Genomic DNA, 12,668 nt, shown 5'->3' with positions numbered 1-12,668 from the left:
TATTTCAGGATGCCAAAATGCTGGGAGATGACCAAGAAGAAACAAATTCTTTAAATTCACCTCATTTCTATTCTATTTCTCAAAGTATCACAAGATAGGATGTATAAATAAAGACTGAGGACTAAGCCCAGGAAAAGCAGACTATCCAACATCAACTTTCAAGTTAACAAACATAAAAAAGGTTCTTCTCAGTTTCTCCCACCTCTTTATTTTGTCCTGATACAGTTAAGGAAAAAACAGACTCTTACAAAATAAGATTAACCCAACTGTAAGAAAAAAAGTTTCTAGTAAAGTAGAAAAGCATCAGAAATAATGGATTTGAATAAAAAAGAAAGTCAGACAATCCCTATCCAAAAGGCTCACCGAAATGCAAAGTAAAGAATTAAAATAGGCACATGGAGTACAAGGAAACAAAAAGTCAATAAATCAAACAGTTGGAAGCAGCACTGCCACAACCTAGTCTTTAAACAGGTTAATTTATTGAAAATTTAACTTATGACAAAAATTCTCCCCATTAACAATCTACTTTGACTATAAGGACCACCAAATCCTGGATCAGTTCTGTCTCTCCAGAAAGACTACAGATGCTGAAGAGAATGAAAAGGTATATAAAATTAATAATAATATAAAATAAATACAAAAATTAAGTTCAAGAGAAACTGCCATCCTAGGTGATTACAGTAGACTGGGAGCCATTGGTGGTACATAGAAGACACTACAGCTAAAACTCAAGGAAAGCACTGAGGTTTTTCATAGTATTTTTGCTGTGCAAAACACCTACTTTCAGTGTGAATGTCTAGGCTCACACACCAGGAGAGCCCATACATGGGTACCTACTGCCATTTTAGATAGCCTTCAGATGCCAGGGTATGCAAAGCAGCTGTAGACAGCTGCATTTAGGCAACTGAATCCCACCCAAGAAACTACTAATCAGCAAAACTGTTTCTTCCTAAAAGCCTTCTGTATCACTTCCACATGATAACTTTCCTCCTCTTCACCTACCCACAAAATTAAATACTGTTATGAAATACCCAGTTTAGAAGGTAATGCTTTCAAGCCTATTCCCTAAAATAGCTCTCCATCTTCCCTTTTAACCTTCAATTTTCCAAATAATTATTTTCTTCCAATCAATATGTAGGTAGTTTGATTCTGTTTTAGTTTCATACCGATGCCTAACAAACTAATGAAACATGTTTGCTACCACATTTTAACTGCAGATTCCATCTTCACATCTTAAAAGTATTTGTTCATCCTTTCCAGGAAACTGAAGGAAACAATCTCCTGTTTATTCACCTCATCATATTCATCTGCGCTTCAGAAAGACAACTGTTCTGCCTACCAGGATTAAAGTAGCTACCTCAAGCAGACATTTATGATATTAGCATTTACTGCCATGGACTCCCTCATCCAAACCACTATGATGACTGTTTAAAGCATTATGGGAGGAATAAGAGTTCAAAAATACAGTTTCAAAGAAAACAGTCCAGGTTCAAGTCAAAGAAGAAACCACATGAAAAATATTAATCAAGACTGGTACTGTGCAGTTATTTCTTTTTTATACATAAATATACACACACACATATATACACACACATAGCTTTTAGATACTCACAGAAACTGTAAGGTTACTCCATACTATATTTTCCACAGACTTATTCATACTCCTCCACAGGTGCAAAGTTTCATTGCTGGGTTTCTCAGGCTCAGAACAAACACATCTGAAAGGAAGAAAAAAAATAATTTACATGCTTTTAAGCCGTATGTGCCAAAATGCAGCAATCGCAGCAATTTCAGAAGTCCTGAAGAGTTTAAACCAGAGTTTAGCCCGACCTTCTATGAAAGAAGCAGAGTACAATACTCCTCCTTACATGACATGAACTAGGATTATTGCGAGGGTGGGAGGGAGAAATGAAGAATCAAAGAAGCAACTGCTCAGGAGGTTTAACAGATTGGACCAAAATATCCAAACTATGTATTGTAAAGAATTAGAAGCATGCAAGGTGTTGACTTAACTATATGACTGATCTGCCAGTTTTTAAATAGAATGACACCTGAAAAATAAAATGAAATAGATAATATATGCAGACTTCTACATATTGTGAATAAAAAGGTGAAGATAAAAATCCAAATGACACCACCTTCCAACAACCCTATATGAACATATATTGTGTTATTTCTAAAGATTTCCAAATAGTTGGACTAACTTGGCATGAACAGTTTTCTATGACTGTGTACAAATTAAGGTTTTTAGATTTCTGTTACAATATAACATCCCACAAGGATTCAAACTTCAATTAGTCCTACTGTACACCAACATAAGAGAAAACAGATTGAAACGATTTCATTTAAAAAATTGGTGTAGATGACACAGTTTCAGCAACTCCTTTTCAGACCAGACATGTCATTAGCCTCTAGACGTTTCCAAGTCTTTTCTAAAATTTTGGTAGTTAGCCATTTATCTTGCATTTGGCATGCCTTCTGATCTACACATGACCAAAACTGGTCACCCTGAATTAAGACACCATTTTTGAGTATGCAGTGGGCTAACTGAAGATATAAAATGCATGAATTGCTCAGATTTAAAGCAACAGCATACATGCATTTTTAATAACTGTTTGAAAAAGTAAAAGTGCCCCTCCCTACTGCAGTGGTTTGCAAACTTGGACTGCAGAATCCTTTCTCTCAGGCTGACAGAAGTACACATCAGTTAAAAAAAAAAAAAAAAAAAAAAAAAAAAAAAAAAAAACCAACAATGAGTATTGATTTAATGGGATGTTTTCAAATAAAGCTGTTTAAGCACATTAAACCATAAGTTTAACATGTAAACATTTATGTAGAAGAGAAACAGATAATAAGCAAGAAATCTATGAGATTCATCTAGATACTGAAAAACAAACAAAGAACCATGGAAGGGCAAACTTGCATCCTGATAGTGTAACGGTAAAGAAAGAAAAAGCACTAAATGCGCATGGGTGAAAAGAATCTAGATTTGCAAAGCACAATGTTTAGGGAACTTAAAAAAGTAAGAAGTAAAGATACTTTCTTTTGATAACTGAATCCTAAAGTTACAGCAAAAGGAAATAGGAGAAGACTGGAAAGCAGTAATTCCTATAAGGCAGTTGCAAACACAGTAACTTAAGAATTATGAGAAGAGAAAGGAATTGCAACAGTAAGTATGATGAGATGAAAAGAAAGCATCTTTAGTTGTTGGTCAAGGCAATTACATGAACAAGGGCAATGAAGGAAGAGTGACAGACAAATTTCTCAACAAATGCAATGAAGATAAAGGATGCCACAAAGCAGGTAAGTGGAAATCCAGGAAGAGAAATTAGAAACAGAAAATGTTGAGACTGTCTTCTAGCACACTTAGCTGAAGATGCTTGTTCTGTACCCTCTTCTCCACTAGGGGGAACAAAGGCAAAAAAAAAAAAAAAAAAAAAAGAAGGGGGGGGGGGGCAATTGTAAAAGGCTGGATCTCCTACAGCTTTGTGGTAGGAAAAAAAGTATAGGACAAACCAAAGCTGAAGTCTGTGGCACATCCTGGAAGACATGTGTGACACCTCACAGAGCTAAACCAAGGAAACGTCATACCTTCCTCTCTCCACCCTCATGGCCGGCTTATGCTAGCATAGCAAAACACAATCAGGTGGCAAGGGTCAGAAGACCTACAGTACAGTTTCTGCCAGATTAGTGAATTTAACATGCTCACAGAGGAGTCCAGTGAGGTCCCAGAGCCACTAAAACAGGATGAACAGCCAGGAGAAAGGCAGAAATTAGGAAGTGAGCATACCGCTGTGGCCCACTCCTGGCAACATGGCCTGGTCTTAACAGCTATTAAGACAGGAAAGTGAACGTAAATGCCATGTGTGAATGGAATACAAAAAGCAGTCCCAGCCTGGGTGTTTGCTCAAAACTTATCACACTGAAGAGGAAGATGACAACCATCAGCTGGATTAAATAGTAACAAGGGAACTACAAAAAGACTTTTGGGGAAGAAAAAAAAAAAGAATAAGAAAAAAAAAGAAAGGAAACATCCTGAAAGGAAGTATCAAAGCAGCATGAATGTTTGTAGAAGTGAAGAGAGATCTTGGAGTGGAAACACAATATTGTCAAAACCTGGTTTAATAATGCCAGAAGTCACCCTGTGTGCATCATGATCTCTGCCTCAGCCAGGCAGAGCAGCCTATAGTCTGCCCTCCAACTAGGGACTGACTGCAGGGTGCAACAAGCAGGGACTCCGACCTCAGGTGTAGGGACATGACCTCGCAGGGAGCTCCCTCACCAGTGTGTAACTTTGCAGACTACAGGGAACCACACAGGTACAAATAAAGCTGGAAGATGCACATCTCCAACAGAAGGGGAGCACAAGCAGAGAAACCTGTGCTCCTCAAAGACATGTCTGACTGTAACCCACACGTCTGGGGCTGGAAGGTAACTATTGGTGTGGGTGCGACTGTAACTTTGGGGGATTAGTAATACAAGACAATTTAAAAACATGTAGGTTCTTACTAGTATTTCTTAATTGTCTCACATTATGGTTTATCTGCTGTATTACTGATACTGATCCTGAACATATGGATCACTGATTGACAGTTAATTGTGTGCTGCTGATGAATCAAAGAACAGCTTTGCTTTTGATTTGCTTTAAACTATGTGAAATGAGCAGTTCCTCTCGGCAACAGTTAGCAGGATCTCCTCCTTCTGGCAGGTGTGAGCTGGTAACCCAATTCATCATATTTCATGAAGCTATACCATAAGCTTGGAAACTCCACACTGAGCAGCAAAAGATAAAGCAGGATTTAAGCATATCATCAAAAACTAAAAAATACAGAGTGTCAAGGCACACAGTATAAAAAGTACTCAATGCTAATTTCACCATATAAGCAACCTCTTTTAATGCAGAACTGGTACAGCTGCACACCAAAAGGTAGTGTATTGGGTTTGCGTGGCAAGGTTTTTGTAGCAGGGGGTTTACAGGGGTGGCTTCTGTGAGAAGCTGCTAGAAGCTTCTCCCATGTCTGACAGAGCCGATGCCAGCCAGCTCCAAGATCGACCCACCACTGGCCAAGGCCAAGCCCATCAGCGACAGTGGTATGGCCTCCAGGATAACAAATTTAAGAAGGGGAAAAAACTGTGGCACCACAGCAGCAGGGAGGGAGGAGTGAGAACATGTAAGAGAAACAACCCTGCAGACACCGAGGTCAGTGAAGAAGGAGGGGGAGGAGATGCTCCAGGCGCCGGAGCAGAGATTCCCCTGCAGCCCGTGGGGAAGACCATGGTGAGGCAGGCTGTCCCCCTGCAGCCCATGGAGGACGCCATGCCGGAGGAGCTGGATGCCCAACTGGAGCAGGCTCCTGGCAAGACCTGTGGACCCATTGAGAGAGAAGCTCACGCTGGAGCAGATTTGCTGGCAGGACTTGTGACCCCATAGGGGACCCACACTGGAGCAGAGGAAGAGTGAGGAGTCCTCCCCCTGAGGAAAAAGGAGCAGCAGAGACCATGTGTGATGAACTGACCGCAACCCCCACTCCCCGTCCCTCTGTGCTGCTCAGGGTAAGGAGGTAGAGAAATCGGGAACTAAGCTGAGCCGAGGAAGAAGGGAGAGGTAGGAGGAAGGTGTTTCAAGATTCAGTTTTTATTTTCGCATTACCCCACTCTGATTTGATTGGTAATAAATTAAATTAGTTTCCCCCACTTGAGTCTGTTTTGCCTGTGACTGCCATTGCCAAGTGATTTCCCTGTCCTTATCTCAACCCATGAGCCTTTTGTCCTATTTTTCTCCCTCTGTCCAGCTGAGGAGGGGAGTGACAGAGTGGCTTCGGTGGGAACCTGGCATCCAGCCAAAGTCAACCCACCATAGGTAGGTAATATACAACTGCCACAGAAATAAATCAAATATAAAAAAGATACACCGGAATAGCTTGCTTGTTGCATTCTTTAAATGAAATAAAGTTATTTTTGTACGGATACTTTTACTGCTAGTTACTGTGATGACTAGAACTAATGGTTGTACTTGGTCAGGAAAGGGGAAAAAAATGGCTGTATTGTATTTCCTATTATTCTCCTCTCTCTCAAAAAAAAAATTTTAAAAAGTCAAGTATTCCCCATAATTACAGTAGAAAGCAACACTGTTTAAAGATGTTAACTCCCTATTCATAGCATGTGAAAGTCGCAGGAGCTCTCCATGCCTCAGCTACCTGGAAATAATCCTCACCCAGGTGGGATAAACTATCATGATTTCTCAAAGTGTCAAGGCAGAACTCCTGTTCTGACCTTTAATCTCCAGGCTGACCTTTAATAAAGCTGTAATTAAAGCAGGCATTGTCACACCCCCTCATCCCTTCCAACCACCCATAGCTAACAGAAAATTCAATTCCACAGCATCCTGAATAGAATTTTTCTGAGGTTTCTCATACCCGTACCACCCCCAGCGTTCCTCCTACCCATCCTGGGAGAGGCACACATTTCAGTTCAGTAAGCAATATGTCTCTATACTATAAGCATTTTCCCAATGTGTTTTACTAACAGGTAGAAACTTGGTACTTACGAATATAAAGTCAGTTTATCCAAATCATTGTGCATATTGAAGGCATACACTTCTCCCAAATGAAAAAGCTTTTCCAATGCCTCATAAATAAATATGATGCATATAAGCGCTGCAAAAGCTTCCTCAGTAAATCGAGTGATGTAACACACAAGACTGCTGGCATCTGTGGCTACAAGCACTATGCATAAAAATGCTGTCCACAGACCAATGCTAGTTCGCAGGGAGAGGTAGGAAAGACCATAATCCCTGTGTAAAGAAAGAAACAAAAGTATTAACTGAGCCAAAAGTCACCTATACTATGTTCTATTTGAAAACAGATACTGAGGCCAGGCTCTATAGGTATTCACCACTTTTCTCACTCTTGATGTTAGTTCTGAAGCAGAAATTTTTCTGTCTCATCCTCTACCAAAGCAAAGCAACACTGCAAAGTGTTTCTAGGATTGAGGGTGCAACTACCTAGCTTTGGAAGCATCATGGGTATGATCTTTCCAGAACTACCTAGATGCTTTCTCCTAGAGAGCAGATCAATCCCTGTTTACCCCTGCAGAGCCAAAGCCAACATCTCCACACAGTCAGAACATAACTTTTATTTAAGTCCTAGCCACTCCTTATCACTGATTTTCTCATTAAGGCTCACAGTGTCTCACAGCTTTGCCAAACCACATTCATCTCTCAGCCTCTTGCCACTGCATTTACACCTTCATGGACATACACTTTTAACACACCTCTGCTTTCAATTACAGCTATTCTAACAGGCTAGAAAGTTAGAAAGTGCATCGAGCTAATATAAGCATCACGTACCTGCAAAATTTAAATAATATTTTTTCAAATACTAGAACTGGTCCGGTGCTCCCCAAAATAGTAAGAGGTTGCCCAGCAAAGAGAGAATAGGCAATCCCAGTTAATGAGGCTCCAAAGAGAGACTCTATTGCACTCTGTTTGGGGGAAAAGAAACTGCTGTAACTATGCTGCCTTTCAGGTTAGCATTTAGCATCGCATCTGCATAAATACAGTTTTAAGACGCATTAACTTAGAAACAAGACAAGATGTAAAAACATTGCAATTAATATTGATGTTTGAGACAAGAATAACTTAACACAGTTTTGCAATAACAATACCATGGAGAAAAGATTTTGATAACTTCACTCCTGAAAAACATAAAGCCATCCAAAACCATGAGAACAAGTTACTAGTCCTGCTAGCTATGGAGGAAAAACATACCAACAATTACTACAAATTAAAAAAAAGTTACTCAACATGTAGTTTACAGAAAGAATTATCTGTCTCTGTAAAGAAAATAGATAGATAGATAGATTGGAACATACCTGTACCAAAACATGATACGGTGTGCCGTATCAAACCTGCATCAGTCAACCAAGCATTACAAAAGAAATGACAGGCGGAGGTGCAGGGGAAATTACTGAACAATATCGGTTTATGTGTACATGACAGCAAAAAGAGATGAGCAGCAAACCAATGTCCCACCTGGTAATGCATTTCTTTTCACTGAAGTAAGATATCTACTTCAGTTATTGAATTAAATGTTTTACTATAACATTTTCTGCTAAAAAAAAGTTACAGCACACCTCAAAAGAGAGGGGCAGGACTTTTTAGATACTAAAATGATATTAAAGTTACCTGAAAATAGTTAACTACACCATTTACAACTATCAGAAGTCACAGATTACAGATTAAAGGGTTCCTGGTGGAATTTCTAAGTGTTTGCTATTTTGCAGTTACACAAACTTAAGCTCCAATTCAGGAAAGCATCTAACATTGGGCAAAATGGTTTGCTGAACTGGGGCTATTAAAAATGAAAACATTACTCCTTTGTTCATTACATTAGGAAAAAAAAAATATATAATCCCAGTCTCTTGTTTTATTACCTTTGAATTAGTGCTTTTGGTTAGTCAATGCATTAACCTTGGGGCTCTCAATCAGGGTGGCAGGGACAGGAGTACTGTGGAGGTGATGACCTCTGGGAATGTGAGGGAAGGTTTCAAACACAAACCGTGTACCTTACAATGTCAGCTACTGTGCTTGAACGTGTGTGTGCAGTAACTAAATTTTATATTCAATGATGCACACCAAGTATCTGAAGGCAGGAACAAACCCGCAAACAATTCCCGACAGCTAAAAGAAAGAAGGTGTTTAAGAATCAAGCTTCAAAAGGAGCATACTTTCATCATTATACATGATGTACATTCAAAAACTACATCAACATTTTGATAAGCATTTATACATTGAGTGGCAAAAACAGCGCACAGAAAAGACATAATTTATTTCTGTATTTTCTATCAGCTTGAAGTGCTACATCAATAAACAAAAATCTCAGTCAACAGCATTACTTGAAAGAGACAAAACAGTTAACAATTTTAATATAGTACAAGTTTAAAAACTTGATCTAAGTCTCAAGAAGAATTTTATAGCATCATAAGCTTTACCAGAATCTTAACATTTGTAAAGGACATGTCTGAATACATCCTTCCCTCCCCCAAAAGGACAGAGTCTTGTTTCTTCGTGACAGATTTAAAAACAGAAAATACACTCCAAAAGTAGTTTACTCACAAGCCAATTGACACGAACACTAAGTTATTAACATTGCTGATGAAAGTATTCTTTCCCCGCTCCAAAAACCAAAGTGCAATAATATTTTGGTTAAAAAGGTGCTGATGTTACCTACTGCCCAATGTAAAGCTACCGAAATTTTGTACATCTATGGTTTATATTCAAGTCATTTACAATGAAGTGTATTTTCTGCTCATAAACATTAGCCACTTTCTTTTTTTGTTAACAACATACCATTAGTGAAAGCATATACATATCCTGTCCGTTACTTAAACACACAATTGACTGCTACCCATACACTGCAGGCATTATCATCCTCGTAGGCCTACTACTCAAGGCCAGTACATGTTCTTGGCTATCCACCTTGAGCCTCTGACTTTGCCTAAAGTAGGCCTAGTGGGATGGTGCACCTTTACTGCTATTCATTATTTTTAAGTAGCCAAAAAGAAGGCAATGCAAGCCTTTTCTCAATTCATGAAGCCATTCATCCAGTAAGGCAGGATAAACATTTTTTTACCTCCACTGTGCATCTTCTCCTGTTCACATGGGTTCCCCACATTTTCCACAGCAATTACCTTTTGGGGAAGATCTGCTTTGGGGCAGGCTAATCAAGTGCTGTGGGTAAATTCTTCAAATACAAGTATAAATAAATGAGACAAATGCACACAGTGACTTGCCTCTGAAGGTCTAAAAGCCTGGCCACTACCATTCTTTGTACTCACTATTCTGCCTTGTGTAGCTTCTCCCAGGAGCCCTCCAAAAGTGATTACAGGAGACATACAGGCACAGTATAGGAAAAGAATCGAGGCCAGGCACTGCAGGCTTAATGCATCCTTGAAGTCACTCAAGAAAAAAGGTGCTTTCCTTTGGATGTCAAGTATCAAACCACCAAAAAGCCTAAATAGGTGAGATGAAACTCGTCAAACTGTACACTAAAGGATTCTAGCTAGTTCAACACTATGGGCTACACATGACTGCCAGTGCCTATTGCCAGCACAAATTAGCTATTTCATAATCCAGATTAAAGCATAACAGTTTAAAATGTAAATGAGAATCTTATCTATTCCAATTTAGTAGTATTCCAAATATAATCAAGCAGGTTATCCACATTTTTAAAAGCTGGCTAGGTATTTTTGCATATGGGCTAGATACTGAAAAAATATCTTTGCAAACTATTTTACCTAAATAATGTTTTAAGTCAAATCTGTCTTACGATATTCAAAACAAGGAACAGAAGAAATATGCTAAACCTCAGCCAAGACCACCGCATTGACACATTTCAGTATTAATACTCCACTAAGCAGTTGTGGCTTTTTGATTCAAATTCTCTACATACATACGGTTAGGTCCATAAATAAATTTAGCTCTAACATTTTTAACAGTGTTTTCATCTGGAGTATAGAGATATTCTACAAATGGAAACACAAAACCGAACGTCAGTTCAAGTGGGTAAGTTATTAGCAAGAAATTAAAAAGCTTTTGGCACTTTCCAAAAAAATCTCAAGACTCCAAAATACTGGGTATAATTTGCACCTACAAAAGTCTGATTTTATTTTGAGTTATAAAAAACTCAAAAATATTCCATTCCTAAGAAACACAATAGTCTCATCTAGAGATAATTCTGGGGGCAGAAATGAACTTGTCAGCTCCAGATACTGCCTGCAAAAAGGCAAAAAGTAAGTATAACAAAGCCAAAATGGTAAAAATCAACACAAATGTTGTAAAGACCTTCTTGCAAAGGTATGAGAAAGATGCATTTCCTTTGGAAGTTTATTATTTTGGGAATAACAACATTGTACATCTTTTCCAGAATTTCTCAGTTGATTTAATCTCTACTCTCTCATATGAGATACTAAGGTTTAATCTTAAGCAGATACTTCCAACGTTGGGGACTTTTTCGTCAAGTATTTCAGAATTAACAGAGAACAATGCAACTCAACTGAAAGAAATTCCTTCAATTTTATTTTTGATCTGAAAGAAATCTAATGAAAACCAAAACCTAAACAATACCAAAGTATTTTTTGCAACTTTATATTCCTTGTTGTTCCATGTCGTACATGTTTAATAAAACAGATTTGCATTAATAGAAATTTTTAGTACCTAGCCCAATACTGAAAATTGTATATTCCTGCTATAATTATGATAATTGCATGCTCTTGACAATTAAAAATTAAAACCCAAATCTTAAAAGTCAGTTAGTTAAAATTAGGCAGCATCTTATATGAAATCCTTCGCAAATGTGTTGAGAAACATTGCCACAGGCTTGAAAATGCTTTAAGCAGAATGGCATTTATAGGCAAGAATCCAACACTTGAAAAGGAAAAAGGATGCGCTCTGACACTTATACCATGATTTTTTTTATGTTCAAATGTCATCATTAAAGACTGTGAGGATTTATCGCTTTTATTTCTTTATGGTAGCTAGTATTTAGGGAAGTGAACACACCTTCCAGTTCTCTCAAGTTCAGGTCCAGCATGATGGCCTTCTTCTTTGAGAGTCTCTCCTGTAGGAGTAGATCCATTTGGAAATTTAGGTACCTTCCTTTTCTCCTACAGGGAAAAAAAAAAATTAAAAAAAAAAAATTATATTTTGAGACTGCCTTTACACTAAGAAGTATAATTCAAAGACAGCGTGCAGACTCTATGCCTTCCAAACCTTTTTCATATTCCCATCTTATCAGCAGTCCTCCATTTGCCAAATTTATCTTTTGAGTACAGACAACTAGAACTGTACAACGCTTCCAAAAAGATCTTATTAGTACCTTGCTCAACAGTATTAATCTTCCCTCTTTCTACAAGAAATATGTCCTCGAAACATGATGAAATAAAGCCTACCTTTTCAAGACACAGTAGAGGCTCAACCATGAGGCATAGAAATCTTTAGATTTCTTTTCTCAATCATTTCCAGAGCAGAAGCATCTAGCTTCTAACAGAAACTGACCTCACTTTATGACACACACAGTATTTAGTTGAAGTACAAATGAGAAGCCATTCCAGTATGAGAACTCATTCCCCTATTCAGCAAGCTGCTCACCAGCTCCTCACAAATTTCTCAGCCAAACTTGCCTTCTAAAAACCCTGGGCCCTGCTTATTTTGGAAACAAGTTAAGTGGTAGCCTCAGGCTGTTCATGAATGAACTGCACTGCTGTCACCCCTTCTGTTCCACCCACTCCCCCAAACCACCACTGGATTTGACACCAATGTCAACCTTCTGAATCAAGAGCACTGGTCTCTCCCCCCACTTTTGATACTGCCTTTACACTAAAAATTCCTAGCAGCAGGAATTCCCCTCAGTTGTAAAGAGGGAGAAAGGGAAGAAATGAGAGTCCCTCTAAGGTCCAGCTTCCCCCAGCTCTCATTCTAAGCTTGTATCACAACTGTGCAATATGATCCATTTTTATGTATTTCATAAACATTCTGTGATCATGATATGCTAGCCAATATACATTAATTAAAACATTTCAATCAATGCTGTATGCGAATAAAAGTTTTTATAAGAATTACAATTTTCTTGCTGATCATTGCTAGATTAATAATAAAATTCATAATACAA

The 12,668-nt window shown here is 38.3% G+C and overlaps 1 protein-coding gene across 6 annotated transcripts in view; it reads right to left on the bottom strand.

Annotated features, from left to right (window-relative positions):
• Nucleotides 1-12,668, bottom strand: part of SLC4A7 (solute carrier family 4 member 7) — a 96,886-nt gene that overhangs the window by 14,099 nt on the left and 70,119 nt on the right. For all 6 annotated transcript variants that reach the window (XM_030007819.2, XM_030007816.2, XM_030007818.2 and 3 more), the window contains 5 exons: nt 11,561-11,664; nt 9,838-10,012; nt 7,349-7,482; nt 6,548-6,793; nt 1,613-1,718 (listed from right to left, as the gene is read on the bottom strand). In XM_030007819.2, coding sequence (XP_029863679.1) covers nt 1,613-1,718; nt 6,548-6,793; nt 7,349-7,482; nt 9,838-10,012; nt 11,561-11,664 — 765 coding nt within the window. The remainder of the gene's footprint in view (nt 1-1,612; nt 1,719-6,547; nt 6,794-7,348; nt 7,483-9,837; nt 10,013-11,560; nt 11,665-12,668) is intronic.

The sequence above is a fragment of the Aquila chrysaetos genome, chromosome 3 (genome assembly GCF_900496995.4).
Source record: "Aquila chrysaetos chrysaetos chromosome 3, bAquChr1.4, whole genome shotgun sequence".
Lineage (NCBI taxonomy): Eukaryota > Metazoa > Chordata > Aves > Accipitriformes > Accipitridae > Aquila > Aquila chrysaetos.
The sequence above is the reverse complement of the archived record's forward strand: the minus strand, read 5'-3'. Positions and strand labels throughout refer to the sequence as shown.